The sequence below is a fragment of the Labeo rohita genome, chromosome 14, assembly GCF_022985175.1.
Source record: "Labeo rohita strain BAU-BD-2019 chromosome 14, IGBB_LRoh.1.0, whole genome shotgun sequence".
Lineage (NCBI taxonomy): Eukaryota > Metazoa > Chordata > Actinopteri > Cypriniformes > Cyprinidae > Labeo > Labeo rohita.
The window spans coordinates 7,986,625-8,008,834 of record NC_066882.1 but is presented as its reverse complement, the minus strand read 5'-3'; the positions used below and the strand labels follow the sequence as shown (position 1 = coordinate 8,008,834).

General features: G+C 36.7%; 3 protein-coding genes across 3 annotated transcripts in view; 2 read left to right on the top strand and 1 right to left on the bottom strand.

The window, feature by feature from the left end:
- Nucleotides 1-1,793: 1,793 nt before the first annotated feature.
- Nucleotides 1,794-9,738, top strand: cab39l1 (calcium binding protein 39, like 1). Its single transcript, XM_051127810.1, has 9 exons — nt 1,794-2,029; nt 3,066-3,234; nt 3,319-3,483; nt 3,614-3,732; nt 5,079-5,247; nt 5,967-6,026; nt 6,145-6,210; nt 6,512-6,655; nt 6,901-9,738. Exons 2-9 carry the CDS (start codon nt 3,118-3,120, stop codon nt 7,090-7,092), a joined length of 1,032 nt encoding a protein of 343 aa, XP_050983767.1. The 5' UTR covers nt 1,794-2,029; nt 3,066-3,117; the 3' UTR covers nt 7,093-9,738.
- Nucleotides 9,739-10,302: 564 nt separating this feature from the next.
- ccdc160 (coiled-coil domain containing 160) lies at nt 10,303-11,704 on the bottom strand. Its single transcript, XM_051127811.1, has one exon. The coding sequence runs from the start codon at nt 11,470-11,472 to the stop codon at nt 10,546-10,548; it is 927 nt and encodes a 308-aa protein (XP_050983768.1). The 5' UTR covers nt 11,473-11,704; the 3' UTR covers nt 10,303-10,545.
- A 6,626-nt stretch (nt 11,705-18,330) lies between these two features.
- The window catches only part of gpc3 (glypican 3), a 170,112-nt gene continuing 166,232 nt past the window's right edge, over nt 18,331-22,210 (top strand). The window contains exon 1 of the mRNA XM_051128008.1: nt 18,331-18,873. Coding sequence (XP_050983965.1) covers nt 18,717-18,873 — 157 coding nt within the window. The 5' untranslated portion in view covers nt 18,331-18,716. The remainder of the gene's footprint in view (nt 18,874-22,210) is intronic.

Genomic DNA, 22,210 nt, shown 5'->3' with positions numbered 1-22,210 from the left:
TTATTTTTATTAAAAAAGACCCTCTACCACTAGCGTTCCCTATTCCTTTTCTATTCTATCTGCTTGTTTTCTTTTTATTTATTATAAAAAATGTCCCTCTATCACTAGCATTCTCTGTTATTTTTCTATTCTTTGATTTGTTTTATTTTTATTTAAAAAAAAGACTTGCATACTGAATCAGGCTAATTGAGACTCATCACAGCAATTACATATTATTGCTCTTTTGTTGATTTAATTAAATATTTCCCTGCATATGAATATCTTTTTGGAAACACAGACACATTAAAGGGCCTTTAACACAAAAAATTCACACCAAGAAAAAGAAAGTGTAACACACAATTTATACTTTTATATTTAACATCCTGTCCATTTCTTATTCAAGTTATCCTGCTTAAGTTATCCCTTATAATTTTATCAAGATTTTTACATAAAAAACATCATAATTTAGAAGTAACAGGCTATTTTCTGTTCTGTTTTTAACCTCCCTCATCAAAAGGCTCTGTTTGATAGTTGTGGCAGACTGTAGACTTGGAAGTATACGCCCACTGCTGTGATTGGCTAACACTTGTGTATGTTTGACAGCCTACGTTCCTCATAGATGGACGCTGCTGCGATTTAGGTCAAAAATGCATGAAAACTCTGTACATGTTCAAATCAGTGGGCGGGGCTAAACAGGCAGTGATGTAGAAGCATGCATTGATCTTTTTCTGAGGAGGCGGTGTTTAGCCACACTATTACATCATGAAGTGTCATTTTGGCAGAACGGCTTCAATATAAGCTGTTTTTAGGCCTGCGAGGAAGTTATGAGTTCTGAATTTTACAGGAAGTTTTTATAGTACAATGGCCTCTTATATGTCAAAAGATCAAGGGAAGTTTGATTTCTCAGTCCATGATCTCTTCAAATATGCATCTTGTTTTTTTTTTTTTTTTTTGTTTTTTTTTGTATTTGAATCTTCACCAAGACAAATCCTTCATTCTGACGTAAATGATAACTATAATCATAACTACATTAGTATTCCGTTTGGCTGTCACAATGCATTTATTGTTCAACAGCTGGAAAAAAAAATCATTATGATTCCAACAAAACTGAGACTTACGGTTCATTATCCGCCACAAGGAAATAACGAGAAGAATAACAACGTGCAGGAAACAGCAAAACTGTTTGCACTACAAACCAGTGTGCTCATAAGTGGATAATACATTAAAATAACATGATAAGACACACCAATTTGCAATATCAAGCAGCAAATTGTGTAGTTTTGTACAGCTAAAAATAACTGGATGGATGAGACCAGAAGCCTGACCCATAAAATTGACAAATAGCCACGCCCGCTCTTACAGAAAAAAGTGGATAGCACTTTCAGACAGTGCTCAAGGTGGCATAAACATAAAAGTACATCTAAATAACAAAAAGTGTATACTACAGACACAGCATAACAACAAAGTGAAAGTGTGTAAAGTGGAAAAAGCAAGAGTGACTTCCCTAAAAAAATCACCAAGTGTGTGTTTTGGGATGCTAATATTAATGAATTAAAAATAGTAGCCAGGGGCCCTAGTGGTCAGCCTGTGCTGTATGCAACAAGGGCCCCGGTGTTTAGCTTACTTTAGGCTTCAGAGGCCTCTAAGCACTGGGCTGGTTTATAATCCAGCTTCGCTTTCAGTGGGTTTGTTGCCTCAATTCATCTTCATTTAGTTCGATTTCTGTTCAGGGTGTGCGCCCCGTTTCGCGTTCTGATTGGTCAGCGCTTACGTCAATTCAAAAAGGGGGCGTTCGAAAACTCTCTTCAACTTCCCTGATAAAGTAAAGCGGCAGACGCTTGAAGTGTACGAGGAGCAAAGCAGCCGTAAATTAATCGCAGTTATCAACACAAGAATTATCTCCTTTTTGGGGAGATAAATAGTATGTTCGATATAGTTTGAACAGGATTAATAGCTGTATATTTAGCCGCTTAAACGTCGATCTACCTTAGTTTTTCATTTCATCGCGTGTGTGGATTTAAAAGGGGACGTTTTTGGTCTGGTGAATGCGGTGAGTGTGTCTCTTCCTTCCATCTCCAGCTAACACACATCCACTTAGCCTGACAAGTCTGTCATTTTGTTTCCACTCTAGCACTTCAAATGTACGTTTAATCTGTTTTTATTGTTTTTAAAATAGTTTCTCGATCATATGTTTGTCTGTTTTCAGTTTATAGTACACGCAACTTGATCAACTGTCAAAATGTCATTGAAAAGTTGAACAATTCAGCCCTAACTGCGTGTCAAACAGAAACTTTACACTGGTTTAGAAAGGCCCTGTATGACTAAAATCAATTCTGACAGTTCACATGGATGGAAACGACTTCAAAATAAGTGGTTAACGTTAGTTTCCTGGTTTGAGTTATTCTTGTAGCTCGTTTGGCCATGATCATCATGCCTGACAGAAGTCAGTTAGCCAACGTGCTAACTTACATGGCTACATGTCCAGCCAGCTGAAAGATTAAAAAAGTATATTATATTTCTTTCCGTGTAAAGTTGTGTTTGTACTCACGGGTTCACGTTAAGACCGTATTGGGTGACACACTACCAAGTAATAAAGTGAATGTGGTGAGTAATATTGAGTTCCTGAGAAGTGTTGATCGATAAGTCCTGGGTGGAGGTTAGCTTAGCTCATCGGGATACTAGCTGTTTTTCAAGTTGAATAAATTGCCTAGTTGCTCATCTAAGTGACTCGTTTAAAACCATAACCTATTTTGTGTCATGCTTTCAACATGTGATGAACTGTCTCTACTATCTTTATCTGTACTTGTCAGTGTTGAGCAAGTTTAGGTGGTGTTTCATAACATGTTTTGGTTATTACTTGTACAATAATAATAAAAGCAAACAAACAGTCTGTAAATGTCGTTAGTGTGGTGCAATTAAATATTTTAAGTATGTCAGAATATGTTTTATGTTTTTGTACAGTTGTATTGTTAAGTGTATAAAATTTGTTATGAATAACTTTTATAGCTTTTATTGTCAAATACTGTTTTGAGTTTATTCTTTACTAGCTGTTTTATACTATTTGTTTTTCACCTTTTCATTTAAAGGTGAATCATTTCTGTTGTCCTTCGACGTCCAACGCACATCCCCGCTAAAACCATGCCATTCCCGTTTGGGAAGTCTCAGAAGAGCCCTGCAGAGATTGTGAAGAATCTGAAGGAGAATGTGGCATACTTAGAGAAGCTGGAATCATCTGAAAGCAAGAAATGTGAAAAGGTCTGTCTTTTTTATGTCAACATCTCAATGCAAATGTTTTAGCAAGCTGTGACTGAGTCAGAAAACGCACTGTTTTTCCTGTAGGTTGCAGAGGAAGTATCAAAAAATCTTGCATCGTTGAAAGAGGTGCTGTGTGGCACTGGAGACAAGGAGCCTCAGACTGAAGCAGTGGCCCAACTGGCTCAAGAGCTCTACAACACCAACCTCCTCATTTCCCTCATAGCAAACCTACAGAGGATTGACTTCGAGGTGCATGTCATTGCTTTTCAAATGTTTGAAATACAACTGCTTCCGTCTGGTTGTAAGATATGTTGCTCTGTGCACTAACCACACATTTGTTGTGTACTCTCTTTGATTTATAACGTGTTGTTCACCAAAGGGAAAGAAGGATGTGGTGCATCTGTTTAGCAACATAGTGCGTCGTCAGATTGGCGCTCGCACCCCGACTGTGGAGTACATCTCTTCCCACTCACAGATCCTCTTTATGCTGCTGAAAGGGTGAGTTTCCAGACCCCAGGGCATAGCCATAGATCAGTACATTCAGAAACCATTGATTAGCCTGCCTTTTCCAATTGATGTTATGGGAGACTGTGAGTGTATGGTTATTTTAGGACCATAATTTTCCCATTTCCTGTCCACGTGGCTGAGCTGCCAGTGGCGTTTAGATTTAACAGCACAAACATATCTAGTTATTGTCACCTTTGGTGTGATTTTTATGTTTGAATGACTTATGTGGTTTTATATGTACGTACAGTTGAAGTCAAAAGTTTACATACACCTTGCAGAATCTGTAAAATGTTAATTATTTTAGCAAAATAAGAGAGATCATATAAAATGCATAGTCCCTTGTTCATCCTGAACAGTTAATCTGTCCTCATTCAGGTTGCACAAATTCTTTGTTTTTTCAGCATTTTTGTGTATTTGAACCTTTTCCAGCAATGACTGTATGATTTTGAGGTCCATCTTTTCACACTGAGCACAACTGAGGGACTCATATGCAACTATTACAGAAGGTTCAAACACTCACTGATGCTTCAGAAGAAAAAAAACAATGCATTAAGAGCCAGGGGGTGAAAACTTTTTGAATTTAAACATCAGGGTAAATTTAACTTATTTTGTCTTTTGGGAAACATGTAAGTATCTTCTGTAGCTTCTGAAGGGCAGTACTAAATGAAAAAAATATAATATTTAGGCACAATAAGAAAAATGTACACATCCTCATTCTGTTAAAAAGTTTACACCCCTGGCTCTTAATGCATAGTTTTTCCTTCTGAAGCATCAGTGAGCGTTTAAACCTTATGTAATAGTTGCATATGAGTTGCTCAGTTGTCCTCAGTGCGAAAAGATGGATCTCAATCATACAGTCGTTGTTGGAAAGGGTTCAAATAAACAAAAATGTTAAAAAAAACCCAAAGAATTTGTGGGACCTGAAGGACTTTCTTAAGAACAGCAGACAGTTTAACTGTTCAGGACAAACAAGGGACTCATGAACTAGACAGCTCACTAAAAAAACAGCTGTGGATCATTCAGGTAACAACACAGTATTAAAATCAAGTGTATATAAACTTTTGAACAAGGTCATTTTTATAAATTCAACTATTATTTTCTCTCGTGGACTATATGTAAACATCTTCTATGTGAAATATCTTATTCAGGTCGGTGCTAATTAAAAAAATAACATGAATTTTGTATGATCCCTTTTATTTTGGTAAAATGATTAACCTTTTGCAGATTCTGCAAGGTGTATGTAAACTTATGACTTCAACTGTATATACAAACAAATGTGGTTCTTGCATGTTAGAGAAATAACAGGGTTTATTTATTTATTTAACTTCTGAATGCAGCTATGAAACCCCAGAAGTGGCCCTTAACTGTGGCATGATGTTGAGGGAGTGTCTGCGTCATGAACCTCTGGCCCGAATCGTTCTGTTCCACGAGGATTTCTACTGCTTCTTTCGATATGTGGAGCTATCTACTTTTGACATTGCATCTGATGCTTTTGCCTCTTTTAAGGTAAGAAATGTACACAAAGTATCATAAATTGTGTGGGTTTTGACTTGCAGACTTTGTTTAAGGAACATAGACAAAATACACTAATACATTTATAGCACAATTTCATCACCTAAGATTTTTATGCAGTGACGTCATAAGAATGTCTAAGGTTATTAACTTATTTTCAATTGAAATAAAACAGGAAAAAAAACACTGGTAGTTGTGTACAACAAACTATTATGAAGAGGAAAAAAAGGAGAACTCCCACACACTGTCATACTTTGCAAAAACAAACTTTATTTATTACGCTGTTTTGGCAATGCAACTGAAGCCACAATAATATTATGTTGGTTTTTTTCCCTTTAATTTAAATTGCCAGTTGATGACCCATTTCCAATTTTGTCTATCCATTGAACATTTATGGGATCAACATTTTCAAGCCTCAAAACGTACATAAAGAGATAATAAAAGTAATCCACATGAATCAAATGTTTTAATCCAATCTTTATATTTAGATTACTTTTTATTCATATATAAATATTTCTCAGCATGCACACATAAAGCACATCGAATATGATAAAAGGAAGCTCAAATGTGTGTGCTTGACGCACAAGAACAAATGAGGAAGAATTTGTATAACAGAATGACAGAATTTACATTTTTGGTTGACTTTATCACTGTAATCACGAAATCGAAAAGAGAAAATGACTAGTATATTTACCTTAAGACTTTGTTTTCAGGATCTGCTGACAAGACACAAGATCATGTGTGCGGATTTCTTGGAGACAAATTACGACAGAGTGAGTTACTCTCGTTTCCCAAGATTTCATTTGCAAGCCCTTTTGTATATAAGTGCCTCTGGCTGCTCTACTTTATAAACCAAAAGTATTACGACTAATCATCTCATAACTGTTTTAGGTGTTCACAGAGTATGAAAAGCTGCTGCATTCTGATAACTACGTCACCAAGCGCCAGTCTCTGAAGGTGAGCATAAACCGCTGTTTTCGCGGAGTTGTTTTTAATAATTCAAGGCTGTAATGGTATTCAAAGCCTTGAGGTGGAGATTAAGCTGCTTGGATCTATACATGAAAGAAAAACTGAAGTCCTTTCTCAGAAAAGAAGCTTCTTTGTAACTTGAATAGCCACATATTTTAATATGATAGCGTTCACATAGGAATGTTTATGATGAACCTATGCAGCAATATCTTGAGTGGTTCAGCTTCATTCTTACCACATAGTTTTGTTGTTGCTCTTAAGTGAGTTGTAACTATCAAATCATATCCAGCTCTTAGGAGAACTCTTACTGGATAGACACAACTTCACAGTCATGACTAAATATATCAGTCGAGCTGAGAACCTGAAGCTGATGATGAACATGCTGAAAGACAACAGCCGCAACATTCAATTCGAAGCCTTCCATGTCTTCAAGGTATGTGTTTATATGCACGCCATTTCGTGTAACCTAATATTTTGGATTCGCCACTTCGCTTGTCTGCTTTTCCCTCTGTCTACTCCAATTACTTTCCACACTCGACAGCTGACCGCTCTTCTGTCCCAGTTCTGCCCTCACTTATTGAATGTAAAGAGGTCAGGGTCAGTTACTAGAGTGTGCTGTAGTTCAGACCGCACAAAGGTAGCTTCAGTGACTTTTTCTGGTTTCTTGTGTCCTCTCAGGTGTTCGTGGCTAACCCCAATAAGACGCAGCCTGTGCTGGACATCCTCCTGAAGAATCAGTCCAAGCTGGTGGACTTCCTGAGCCACTTTCAAACGGAACGTTCTGAAGACGAGCAGTTCTGCGATGAGAAGAACTATCTCATTAAGCAGATCCGGGACCTCAAACGGCCTGCGCCCGCGGAGGAGTCCTAATGGGAAAACGTGGAGCGTAGAAGCAGGGAGCTCGGCTAGCGATGTGGTTTGATTATGTGGGTGAGAATTGGATGGGAGGAAAAAAATAAGTTAAAGAAAGGCTAGCATCACTCGGAATAAATCTCTTTACATCCAACTTCTGAAACAGGTAGAGAAATGCTGTCAGGATGTGCAAACACATGTCTGTCCCTTTACTCGGGGGGCGAGCAGGTTTTTGCGGCAAGGAGGAACAAGTGGAACCCAAGCACTCCGTTTAAACCTATATACGTTTTTAGCACTGCCCTTAAAAAGGAAGTACAGCTGATTTACCTTTAGACGGTAAGTCTTAGATGTCTAAATTCATCAGAAAGCCTGCTCAGGGCTTTTTAACATTTTTAAACGTTAGAACAAGTATATTGGTACAGGCATGGCTTTGCATATTTGCACTAAACCTGGTAGCTTTGCTCCAGGTTGGCCATTAGTGCCAGCTCATAATCCAAATATTAATGATAGGTCAAAAATACAAGACATTGAGGCCTTTCAGTAAATGCAAACGGACATTCTCACATTTAAACTAGAGGAACATTAAAGCATTTTAATAGCCTGAAAATGTCATGTGGTCAAAGTTTTATGGTCATGTTGGATGCTGCACTCGATTTCCAATTTAACTGGGTGCCTTATTTAAGTAGCTTGGTCATTCTGGGTCTTCTATTACCTTTATATTTATCTATAACATTGGATTTGTAGTATTATTTTGCTTTTGCTTGGGTAAACACCTTAGGAGGACTAGTTTTATTTAAACTATATGAAACAATACTCATTTAAAGTTTTCTCAGTTTAGATGAACCATACAATGAATTCAGGGTTCATAGAGTTTAGTAATGATGAAATACATGGTACACAATTACAGTTCAAGACATGATAACCTGCACACACATACACACACTGTAACGCTGAAAGGATGTGAAATGCTAGCGCTGGGGCATGTCGTGACATTCCTCGAGCTGCGCTTTGATAGACAGCTTAGACAAGCCAATTAAGCCTTTAAAAGATGGATGCTGTAGGAAAGAGCATTTGACGCAGTTCTTATGTCCTGCACTGTCAAACTTGAATGAGCCAAAGCTGTGGTAACACATGTTATATCTTAGAATTTGCTTCTCCTATGGATTCTTTCTTTCAGTACCTGTTTTAGAACAGGATTCTACTGAAAGGTTCCTCCCATTAGTCTTTATACCTTAAGTCGAATATATTTTATGTACTCTGTTTGCACAAGTTCCTTTCTTATATACCTCATAGGTTTTAAATTCCTAAGTGCTGTTTTTTCCGCTTTGTTCCAATAAACACTTTGCATTCAGGTTTAATTCATTAACATTAGTAAATGCAGTGCGTTAATTTTATAAATAAACATTAGTTTGTGTATGATAGTTGAGGTCAAAAGTTTACATACGCCTTGCAGAATCTGCAGAATGTTAATTATTTGACCAAATTAAGAGGGAGCATTCAAAATGCATGTTTTATTTATTTATTTTTTTTATTTAGTACTGACCTGAATAAGATATTTCACATAAAAGGCGTTTGCATATAGTCCACAAGAGAAAATAATAGTTGAATTTATAAACATGACCCATTTCAAAAGTTTACATGTGCTTGATTCTTAATACTTTGTTGTTACCTGAATGATCCACAGCTTTTTTTTTTCTTCTTGTTTAGTGATAGTTGTCTTAAACAGTTTACCTGCCTGCTTTTCTTCAGAAAAATCCTTCAGGTCCCACAAATTCTTTGGTTTTTCTGCATTTTTGTGTATTTGAACCCTTTCCAACAACGACTGTTTGATTTTGAGATCCATCTTTTACACTAAGGGACAACTGAGGGACTCATGTGCAACTATTACAAAAGGTTCAAACAATATTTAGGCAAAAGAAAAATGTACACATCTTCATTCTGTTCAAAAGTTTTCACTCCTGGCTCTTAATGCATTGTGTTATCTTCTGAAGCATCAGTGAACTTTTGAACCTTCTGTAATAGTTGCATGTGAGTCCCTCAGTTGTCGTCAGTGAGAAAAGATGGATCTCAAAATCATACGGTTATTGTTGGAAAGGGTTCAAATACACAAAAATGCAGAAAAACCAAGGACAGCAGGCAGTTTAACTGTTCAGGACAAAACAAGGAACTTATGAACAACTATCACCAAACAAACAAACAAACAAACAAAAAAACACATTTGTGGATAATTCAGGTAACAACAGTAAGAATCAAGTGCATGTAAACTTTTGAAGAGGGTCATTTTTATAAATTCAACTACTTTCTCTTGTGGAACGTCTTTTATGTGAAATATTATTCTTATTCTTATTCAGGTCAGTACTAAATATAAAAAACATAACATGCATTTTGTATGATCCCTCTTACTTTGGTAAAATAATTAACAAGGTGTATGTAAACTTTTGACCTTAACAGAATTTACTACTAATTAACATTAACTTAGATTACTAAAAAAAGGTTCATGGTATCTAATGCGTTAACTAATGTTAACAACCAAACTTTAGTGTAAAGTGTTTCTGGTATTATAATGGATGTGGGGCGGTAGTTTGAATTATGCAAGCTCAAAGAAGACCTTACGACATGCCAAAGTTGTGGTCTTGCAATGCTGAATAGGACCTACAAGGGAAACGATTTAATTTTTGCAGTTTGCTAATGGGTACATAACAGCGTCAGGAGTGTGAGGAGAGCACTCGCCTTGTGTAAATGAGCCACAGTTTCACTCTAAAAGGTTTTTAATGGATTCATCCAAATGTCAATGTGTGCTTGTGCTTTGTCATCATTTCAGTCCGCTTAATGCTTTGAAAGTATGACTTGTGCATGTCGAAATTTATTGTAGGTATTTAGGAGGTGAAGGGGAACAAACCTTCCGAGCTGCCTTTATTTGCTTTCATAAACTGCATCACGTGTGATTTCACAAAGCCTTTGTGTTGAACGGTGGCCTAGACTGATTCATCCGACTATTTTCCAAAACATCTACAGCTATCGATAACCAAACATTTCCGCCATTTCATTAAATGGCATTTGATACCACAAGTACAAGAATGGGTGTTTGGCCAAATGTGATTATTCCGCTGACAGGGTTTTAAAGGAGCTTTTTGTCCTCAAGCTCATTGAAGCTTTGAGGCTTTAGATCTCTTTTACACAAAGAGATTCGGAATAATATGTTAAATCTTTGGTAAGTTATTTGGGTGGATTATATACACCTTTTATTTGCAGTTTGACTGATAATGTTTGCTATTCTTTTCACTGTTTTCACTCATTTTCCTATGAGATTCCTGTTGTATTTTCCACTGTGGGAGAGGATTATATATGTACATAAAGTTTTATTTTAAAACAAAAAGAGTAAGTGTTGAGGCATATTGAAAATAAAATAAACAATGGCACTTCTTATGTGCGGTAACAGTAATTTTGTCTTTATTTAAAGTCACATTTATATCATTGGCTGCTAAAATGTCTGCGTAAGAGTTCGAGAGCCATGCGACTCTGTGTGTGATTCTCTTTCTCTATGCACAGGTCAGCTCGGGTCTGCTCCACCTCCCTCTGAAGCCGCAGGAGCGCAGCCTCGTTTTCTATCCGAGCCGCTTTTTCCAGTCTGTCTCCTCCAGATTTCCATTGCGCTTGCGCTCTTTTTAGTTCCCATGCGAGGTTGGAGCGCTCCTGTGCGATCTGCTGCATGTCCTCTTTTGCTTTCCTCAGACCTGTCTTCCACCTGTCAGCCTCTTCTTCCGTTTCCCTGACCTGTATAGTCAGCTTATGTAACTGAGCGCTCATTTTTTGGCTCTCTGACTTCAGATCATTTATCATGAGGGTCTGACGTGCAGCCCTTTTTTTGGAAAGGCTTAACTGTTCCTCCAGCTTCTCCACCAGGCCTTGCAGCTTCATCCTTTCCTCATGTTCTGCTTTAAGCTGCTCCTCTGTATGACTGAGCTGTTGCTTTAGCCGCCATCTGTCCCTCTCCACTTCTTCAAAACCAGCCCGTAGTTTAGTGATGTCCCTCTCATTCCAAATGCACCTCTGTCTCGCAGTCTCACTCTGGTCAGTTGGATTTTCAGAGTTCGCTCCTTCATCTACAGGTTGCTCCTGCTTAATAATTCTCTTGGCCAGCGCTTCCTTCTTGAGCAGTCGCTCAGTTTGCTGAACCTCTTTCAGAGCTTTCAGGTAGATCTGCCTTCTGTGGCTCCTCTGGGGTTCATCCATCTCTGATGGTTTGATTGAGCTGTTGCATTGTGGATTTGTGTTGTTATGGTTTTCCAGCAGGTTTTGGAAAGTGAAACGAGGAGGGAAGAGTTTCTCCACCCAGTGGTGGTCATCTCTGGAGCTGGACTCAGTAATTTCCATGGTCCTCATAAGTTTAAACTTCATTTAAGTGTGAAAAACAGCGTGCTTTGTAAGAGCACTTAATTTTCCTAAATCTTCTTTCAACAGTTATAAGCAAACGCAGGATGCTTGGTCGTTTAAAAGCATTTTTTGAATATCCGTCACTGATGAAACGTGCAAAATTGTAGGTATTTACCTCAACGTGTATATATATTTTATTAGCGGTTGATACTTACAACATCAGCGTCGTTGCCTACGGTTTTTGTCCAGTGAGAACAACTTCCTGTTTTCATGTAGGAGAGCTCAATGAACACTTTGCGCCCCCTGCTGGTTGAGTTTAAACGCTAGTTACATGCAATTATTTTTCAAAATGCATTGCGTTAACTTAAGTACAAGCTTGAAATTTTAAATGTGTAAAATTCTTTATATATTCATTGTATATCGAAATACAGAGAAACTTAAGAGTGCCTTATAGTTATACATTTGTTGAAGTTTAAATCTAGCTATAATCTATCAAAATGTAAATGTTTATTTAAATATGAAAACCTGCTATCAACATCTATCTATTCTATCATTTTTGAACTTAAAGCTTTTACAACTGCTTCAAATTTTCACACACTAAAAAATGGTGGGTGAAATATGGATAAACCCTACAACTAGGTTACGTTTTAACCTAACTTTTGGGTAGTTTTATTTAACTCAGCTATTGTTTAAAAATTACTTTATGTAACCCTGGACCATAAAACCAGTCATATGGGTCAATTTTTTGAAATTGAGAATTATACATTATATAAAAGCTCATTGTTAGGACAATATTTGGCTGAGATACAACTATTTGAAAATCTACAATCTGAGGGTGCAAAAAATCTAAATACTGAGAAAATTGCCTTTAAAGTTGTCTAAATGAAGTTCTTAGCAATGCATATTACTAATCAAAAATTGTTTTGATATATTTATGCTAGGAAATTTACAAAATATCTGCATGGAACATGATCTACTTTATGGCATAGAAAAGAAAAATTGATAATGTTGACCCATACAATGTATTGTTGACTATTGCTACAAATATACCCGTGCTACTTAGGACTGGTCTAGGGTCACATATGTCTGGCTGAAAATGAACCCAGAATAGGTTGTAAATTAAAAATCAGACTCAGAATCACTATAGAGGCATTAGCAATAATCAAAAGGTGAACATTTATTAATAAGCAATTTAAAAATGCAATAAAAAGCTACAAATGTTCATTTATTGAACATACTAATAAGTGTTAATTTCCAACCTATACTTGGGTTCATTTTAAGCAAGACATATAGTTATTTTTAAGTAATAGTTGAGTTAAATATAACTACCAGGAAGGTTGGATTAAACATTTAACCCAACCGCTGGGTTTGTCCATATTAGTTGTTTTTAACCCAGCATTTTTTTTGCTACAGTTACAGTAACTTTTTTTTTTTTTTTTTTTTTTTTTTTTTTTAATTTAGTTTAAATATGAAATATGCTGAAGTGTAGTAACACCTGCTCAAAAGACATTAAGCACGGAGTGATTTTGTATTGTCTAAAAGGTTTTAAATTAAAAATCAGACTCAGAATCACTATAGAGGCATTAGCAATAATCAAAAGGTGAACATTTATCAATAAGCAATTTAAAAAATGCAATAAAAAGCAACAAATGTTCATTTATTGAACATACTAATAAATGTTAATTTCCAACCTATATTTGGGTTCATTTTCAGCAAGAAATATAGTTATTTTTAAGTAATAGTTGAGTTAAATATAACTACCAAGAAGGTTGGATTAAACATTTAACCCAACTGCTGGGTTTGTCCATATTTCACCCAGCGCTGGGTTGTTTTTAACCCAGTATTTATTTATTTTTTGCTACAGTTACAGTAACTTTTTTTTTAATTTAGTTTAAATATGAAATATGCTGAAGTGTAGTAACACCTGCTCAAAAGACATTAAGCTCGGAGTGATTTTGTATTGTCTAAAAGGTTTTGAATACTAGCTGTTTTATATTCAGAGGAAAAATGTAGGAGTGGGATTAATATTAGATATGAAATACACTACATTACATAAAAGATTAATTTTAATTCACAGAACTAATTCAGAAGATCATCTTCGTCCATACATTTTTTTTTGTTAATCATAGTATAAAATCATATCAGAGTTTACTTACATGACTATTATTTAGCTTAAAACATTCACAACCAAAAAAAATTAACTATTGTTTAGTTTACTAACAATTAAAATCATTTTCAAGCTGATGTTTCTAGTTTAATCTGTTAGTCTGCAGCTGTCTTAGTGCATACACCCAACATCCTTTTTCACGCTGATCATTTTCTTTGTGCCTTGGAGAGAGAAAAGTAGGTTAAAGTTCAAAAGGACGCTCATAGTTTCCTCCTATTTAAAGAAGAGAGTGGCAACTTCCAGATCTTTATTCAAAACTGGCTTAGAAATGTATTCGTTCCTAAATGGTGTTTAGAAAAACTTGCTTGATAATTGGTTGCATCTACTTTTTAATAAGCACACTTGAAAATAAACACAAAATGATCTCGTAGATAAAATGACGCGGGAATGCTAAGGGAAATGCTCTTTGAAGCCTAATACAATGGTGCACATACAGCCCACTGTGGAATAGTGGGGGTTGAGTGAACCGGGGGTCAGAGGTCACCTGAGCCTTCTGTCTCTCACTGACCACAGGATTTATTCCCAAGCCAGAGTGTCTTAAAGTTTCCTAAAAATAGTTTGAATTTTTGATGACATGTAATGTCTTGAGGTTTGCATTTGTAGGATCCCCACCGGATTTGATTAGCAAAACTCCAGTTATTTCTAGAGCTAACACCGATAATCAGAAACACTTTGTGCAGATTTTCCATCACCCCCACCCCCAACAAGAAAAAAGAGATGCTCTGCAATTACATGCATGACATAACATTTTGTCGGTCTTGACTGGGGTTGAACGTGAAACATCTGCGCAGTAAGGTATCGAAACTTTAAGGATAAAACACCTTCACTTCTGCCATGATCAGGTACGTGTACAATTTGATGCACAAATGTCTGGTGTTTATGCACTATGCATTATGACAAACTGTGTTTGTTAATGTTAAATTCATTATTGGTAATTTAGTTTGCACTGCAAGAAAAACTACATCCTTTCCCTCCAAATTCTCCTATAGGCTGTTGTTTTTGGGTCTATATCAGCTTACGTTAGTCCCAAGTAACGTAAACGCTTCGCCAAGAAGAACATTAATGCAACAAATTATAACTTTTTTAATTCTAATCAGTTGTTCTAAATCCTCAGTGCCAAAAAACACAAATTAGCAGTCAGACCAAATCATGCGAAAGTAGTAAGTAAGATTTATAGGATATAGGAGAGCGGATGTGAGTCGTGGGGGGATTGAGTGAGTTGAGTTGGGGAGGAGGAGGCTTGCGAGGCCCATCATCACATGACGAGACGTTCGCGCCTCTTTCGTAAACCTTCTCCAACCTGATGATCCTAAACAACTCGGAGGTTACGCGCTAGTTTAACTCCCGCGGAGGCCTAAAACGCGTCCGAAAGCGTCAACTTGCAGGCGTCGTGAGCAGCGTTCACGCGTGGGTCTATTGCTGTGGCGAGAAATGATTGTGGAAACTTTGAAATTGTGACAGTGTTTGTCGGTGGGACAGGCTTTGTGTGTGTGGAGCAGCTGGGGAGCTAACAGACAATGTAGGAGATGGATCAATTAATGGACTCTTGAGCGCTTAGATATTATATTTGGAGGTGTTTGGTTCTTAACTAAGCACATGTAAGTGAAATTCGCTTTTAAAATAACAATACTAGCAGCTTCTGGCGGCTGTAACTTATCAGGGACTATTTAGAATGTGTGATTCTAAAAGTAATTTGTTCTGATTATGCTTTTTGGAAGGAAATGAAACAACTACGGCTGACTTTACACGATTTGCTGATTAATATTTAACCCGTGTCACTAACAGTTTGTGTAGCCTACAGGCGAGTTACAACTAACGTTAACCTTGCGGAGTAAATCTGGACGGTGTTTTAAAACCCTCCAGTTTAATAATCTGCAAAACTTACGTTTTGACGCTCAGAATGTGTTAATTCTGTCTTTTAAGTTTAGAATCTAAAAACAGCGTTGTTTACAAACGTAAACTCATATTTTAAAGCATTGCTGTATTTCACGTGGCCCCCGCAATTCATGTCTGTAAAGTCACTCTATCAAAACCCAAACTCAGGTGAGAAACTATAGCTGAATAAAACCTTCATTTCAACGCAAACGTGTTTTGAAAAACGTCTACTGGCGCCCGTCTCCTAAAATTTCCTAACACTTAACCCAGTTTTGTTGTTCTCAGCTCTTATAGATACTAGGAGTTCGTTTCCTGTTGTGAACACCCACTCTTATGTAAACAGAAGCTTTTCAGCTGCTTTGCTTAAATTGTAGCGTAATAAACATGTTCTATCATTGAAGGGTCGATTAAACGCCAGCCTGTCGCCTTCTTGAAAGGAAAACTCGTGGGCCACACAAGCAGAAGATCGGGCACCGACCTCAAGGCCTAGTTAATGTTTGCGGATTCGACCTCACAGACGAATATTCATCTTCTGCCTTTTTTCTGACAGTCATGGACGCGTGTGATTCGAAATAACGTGTTGTATTGCGTATTGTGCTTGTTGGGCTACGAAACGTTTAAAAATGCAACTATTTAGACAACATGGCGTGAAGGGAATTACATTTTAAACGTGGTTAAGATTACTCTTTTTAGCACTAGACGTTATATTTAGGCTAATTAATTAGCTATAACACAGAAATGAAGAGATTTCAACAATTCTACCTATCTTAAGTTGAAGATCCTCCATTTTGAGAGACCTAGTGAGACATGAGCAAAGCGCGCCAATGACGAGAATCAATGACGTTCAGTCAGACTCTAAACATTCTATGAAGAATTTCAGTTTACTGAAAATTCTAAACTGAAGTGTAGTAACATTTTAAAAATTCGTTTAGAGTTTAATTACTTGCGTTGAAAGCGCAAGTAGAAACGACAAAAATTTGAACTTGGTAAATTGGTGTAAACATTTTACAGTGATGTGTAAAGCTGCGTAAGTTTTGTAAACTGTGTTTTGTTGCTACCTATTCTAATAAATTGATTCTGTAGTTAAGTTAGATGTTTTAATTAAGAAATGAAAGCATAATTATAAGATTGTTGATTGCTTGTCTTTTCTCCCCTCCCTCCTAGGCATGTTGAAGATTAATGAAGGACCAGAAAGCCACCATAATAGCCTACCTTTGAAAAATGTGACGTTGTTTTAATACAGCCTTCCTGCTAAGGTGCATCTTGTGTAGTTAGTGAAGTAGTCTAGTATCTACTGCGCTGGATGCTCCTTTTGGCAGGAGTAGCTGTATATTCAGCACACGGAAGCAAATACTTCATTATTTAATTTGTTTACATTTTGTTATTCTGTTAATCAAACTGGACAATATCTATTTTTTAATTCTTATTTTGTCTATGTGAGTTTGTGCTGGCAGTTCCAAAGTGCTCACAGTGCAGGTAGTGCCAGTGAATCTGCTGCAGTGTTTGCACTTAAAGTATTGCCGGTCGCCTTCTGTCTGTCTCTGGAGCTGCGCTCGATGCTGCTGTTGCTGATGAAAAAGCCCTGTTAATGTGTGGCGAGTTTTGCAGGACTGCATCCAGCTTTATTTCAACATGCTGTGCAAATCCATGCAAAACTCGCTGCACCAGGGACAAACAACGTATGCAATCAAGATGGTTTGGAACTGTTGCAAATGCATGCAGTTTTTAATTGCTTGCTTTCTTTCTTTCTTTCACTGTCACACAATATATCAAAATAGCAAAAACAAAAGATGCATAGATTGCTATATGTGACCCTGTACCACAAAACCAGTCATAAGTCGCATGGGTATATTTGTAGCAATAGGCAACAATACATTGTATGGATCAAAATTATTGATTTGTCTTTGTGCCAAAAATCATTAGGATATTAAGTAAAGATCATGTTCCATGAAGGCATTTTGTAAATTTCTTACCGTAAATATATAAAAACGTAATTTTTTATTAGTAATATGCATTGCTAACAACTTCATTTTGGACAACTTTTCTCAATATTTAGATTTTTTTACATCCTCAGATTCCAGACTTTCAAATAGTTGTATCTCAGCCAAATTTTGTCCTGTTCTAACAAACCATACAACAACGGAAAGCTTACTTATTCAGCTTTCAGATATATGAATCTCAAAAAAAAAAAAAAGATCTTAATAACTGGTCTTATGGTCCAGGGTCACATATTGCACTTTAATAATGTTAGATATGAAAAGTATGTATAAAATGTAAATGCATGTTTGTTTGTGTTTTTCATGCAAACATTTGTCTTGCTGTTTTCGGGTGGATGACTCTGCAATTTTAATAGTTGCAACAATCTTCAATAAAAATTGCACGGTATCCATCTGTAATCCGCTAGATTCCATTACCTGCGTGTTTGTTTGTTGTTTCATTTTGAGTATGTAATTATGCTTATTTAAAATGTCTCAATAAAATTAAAAGATTTTAATTATTCTACCTCGCCCCTCTTAGGTTGCAATTGATTTTAGAGATTTATCAGTGACTGTACGTTGCAATAACCTTTGCCAGCACCAGATGGTAGCAGATAGCTGGAAATGTGACAAACTGTGTTTGTTTGTTCTGCATATTCAAATAAATTTGAAAATGCAAATTTATTAAACAGATAATAAAGACATAGCCTGGAATTCAATCCCCTGCCGAAATGACCACATTTCACTTTTTTAACCACTTAAATTAACATAAGACGTGATTGAAGATCTGGTCTGGAAAAACTCCATTTGAATTTTGTGTTGTAGCCCAGGCTTGATCTTGGTCTGTGCGCATGACCGCAGCAGTGCAAGGGATTCATAACGCGCCTCCTGTCTTCATAATCATAACTTTAATATCAACGAAAGACTTCAAAAACAAACTGGCTTCTGTAACCGCTTCATTTAAATAATGCAAGAGACAAGTGTAAATCGCGCAGTCCCGCGAAATGTGACCTTGATTTGTGAGCATGAAGTTTGGGTCTGTTAATGAGGTGGAGATGAAGAGCTCCACAGGACTCTCCTCCTCACTCTCACTTCAGTGATGCCGCCGCTGAGTCCAGCACATCGCTTTCTGCTCACTTCAAGCAACGCAGATCGTTCCTGCTCTCTTCATTTGCGCCTGTAATCAGATCTATCACCGGGAATCCTTTTTGCGCATTATATTTCTTTACTTCAGCGCATTTGGATTCATAATGCCTGGACTGAAGTTGAACGGTGCGCTGATTTTGTGCGTCCTGATGCTGCCGTTCTCTCGGCCGAACACTCAGGTGCTGGACTGTCGCGAAGTGCGCTCCTCTTTTCAGTTTTTGTACCCGGGGATGAAATGGACCCCAGAAACGCCAGTCTCAGGTAAACCGAGCTATTCGGATCATAAGTTATGTACCTTTCCGTGTGAATTAAAATGTGTCTAAAAACACTATTCTAAAAGTTTTACCTCAATAAGACCTGTACTATTATTTTTAAACTTGGCGTATGTTGTGTGATGCTGTATTTTTTAGTTTTTTGGATGTTGAGTGGATTTATGTATTGACATACAGCGCGCTATAAATGATTTTATTCTTGTTATTGTTGTTTTGCACTTAGCAGCGATTTATGAATCTTTATTTTAAAGTGTGTATTAGCATATGATTGAGCCATATTCCATAATAATCGAATACAAACCTTCAATATTAATGTAAAACTGATGTCAAAACGAAATGTAAAACGTATGCGTGCCGTTTTAACTAGTTTTGTCACGAGTATGTATTTTGTCACTATTATTTCACTAGATTGCATTCATTAGTAATGTTTATATCTTTGCTACTAGTCGTTATTGTTATAGTAACTTTTACTGGTATCAAGTTAACATTTTTGATATTGAATTGTACAAATATCTATATTTAAATACAATCAATTTACCTTGGACTAGCATACATTCCAGCTTTTATAGTACTCATGGGAGACCATAATTTCTATCCCAGTTGTTACTAGTAACGGTTTCTAATGGATATTAGTGTCTATTAATTTCATACTAAGAAAACTGAGACACCAGGAAAAGGTGACGGCAACAACTACAGCAACAGCAACGGATAGTGACTAGTTCATATCTGTATCACAAATCCCCATAGAATTAAATGGAAAAAAAAACATTTGTTACCAGTAAAAACAAATAGTTACTTAACAGTGTTGGAAAAGTGATTTAGAATAGCAAATTAATGATTTGTGGTTTACTGAACTGTTACTGTAGTGAAATTGAAAAGGATACACCTTGCAGAATGTGCAAAAATGTTAATTATTTTACCAAAGTAAGAGGGATCATACAAAAGGAATGTTATTTTTTATTTAGTACTGACATGAATAAGAAATTTCACATATGTTTACAAATAGTCCACAAGAGAAAATAATAGTTGAATTTATGAAAATGACCCAGTTCAAAAGTTTACATACGCTTTATTCTTAATACTTTGTTGTTACCTGAATGATCCAGAGCTGTTTTTTTGTTTAGTGATAGTTGTTCATGAGTCCCTTGTTTGTCCTGAACAGTTAAACTGCCTGCTGTTTTTCAGAAAAGTCCTCCAGGTCCCACAAATTCTTTTTCAGCATTTTTGTGTATTTGAACCCTTTCCAACAAAGACTGTATGATTTTGAGATCCATCTTTTCACAATGAGGACAACTGAGGGACTCATATGTAACTTTTACAGAAGGTTCAAACGCTCACTGATGCTTCAGAAGGAAACACGATGCATTAAGAGCCAGGAGTGTAAACTTTTGAACAGAACAAGGATGTGTACATTTTTTAAAATTTTGCCTAAATATCATATTTTGTCATTTAGTGCTGCTCTTCAGAAGATACGTACATGTTTCCCAGAAGACAAAATAAGTTCAATTTACCCTGATCTTCAAATTCAAAATGCATCTCCTAATGCATCATTTTTTCTTCTAAAGCATCAGTGAGGGTTTGAACCTTCTGTAATAGTTGCATATGAGTCCCTCAGTTGTCCTCAGTGAGAAAAGATGGATCTCAAAATCATACAATCGTTGGAAAGGGAAAAACCAAAGAATTTGTGGGACCTGTTGTATGATCCCTCTTATTTTGGTAAAATAATTAACAACTTGCAGATTTGCAATGTGTATATAAAACTTTTTGACTTTAACTGTATGTTTAAAGACAAAATGTTAAAATTACTTGCCATACAGCTCTTTTTTATGTTTGCATTTTCCGTAGCTCATTTCATGGACTATTATTTTCACCTTCTGCATGTTGTGAAGCTCTATCAGTAGTCTGAAGATGAAATAAGTGTCCTGACTGGATTGTCATCTTCAACTCTGAGCGTTGGCTGCGGAAGTAGCCCGAGGAGAGCTGTAAATGTATTTCTCTTAGCCATAACTAGTGTGAATTACCTGTCATGCTGGAGAAGGCGAATTGTGTTAGTGTGTTTATTGAGGTTGCTACGTTTCCCAGCGGAGAGCTGAGGAGATAGATGAGTTGAGATGAATGACAGGATGGATGGCTGGCTCTCTACTTGACATCTCCCCTTAGCTGCTTGAAGCGTTAATTCTGTCTCAACTGGAGGCTGGAGAGAAGTGGGGTAGAAACACGGAGAGTTTGTTTGGCCCTCACAACAAAAATTCTGCTGAAAAGGATCTTGCTTTTCCCCAGTGACTGCACTTTGTTGTTAGGCTGCTTTATGTGCAAGTATCTTCATTTTTTTCTTGTAGCAGTAGCAATTGCTTCAAAAAGAAGTCTGGAATAATTTATATCACTATTGCAGTCATTCGTTTTTGCACTTGAGTTAATTAACCTTAAAAGTTTTGCATTTTAAAATAAAAGTTGTTTTTCTGATGCTGTGCTCATTTATCTATTTAAAAAGCAATTAAATTAAGATTTTCTACTTAATTTGAATAATTTGAAAATAATTTGTATAACCCAAGTGATCCCTTATAGTTCAGCTGCTTTCAGGAGATATAAAGTGACCTTCCCAGTTCCATTTAATCAGAGGTGCTGTTCGGTTTTGCAGAGTTCGCATTTGCAATTTAAATGGATTGCAATTGGGTTAAGGACAAGGAGCAGAGTGATATTCTCAGTCATTTTACTTCTCAGAGGAATTTTAACACACTTTAACCTTTATCAGAGTTTAAGAAAAGTAACAAGAGTGATTGCGTTGCGTATCTTATTGGATTGCAAGAACCTGTACCCGCTATCTGGTACACTTTAAATTAAATGGGCTTCTTGCGTTAAACTTTCCGGATTGCATGCATAAGATATGAACTTGTGTATGTTGCAGTTTTCTTAGAAAGCATTTTGGGTTGCTTGTGCTGCTCCTCAGGAGCTAGTATGGGACTTCATGTCCTGATGGGTACAATCCTGCAATAAAAGCCTTTTGAAGCCCTAGTTTTTGAAACCTAAACATTGCTTTTCAGAGAAAGGACTAACTGTGAGGGTTTTTTTCTTTCGGAAGTGTGCCGCAGGCAGTGTGGAGTCCTGATAATCCCAGCGGCACCGGGCTCTGGACTTTATGCCTGGTGCAGTAATTAGTGGTGCGGCGAAGCCTTTGGCTTTATTCATTTTGATTCATTATATGAACCGATACCACGCGGCTCCAGCATATGTAGCCAGAAACCTTAATTGGGTGTCCTTGTATTATGTCAGACTATGAAAGAATGTGAGGTTAATTGTTTGCCCTCCTTATTTGCTATTGATTTATG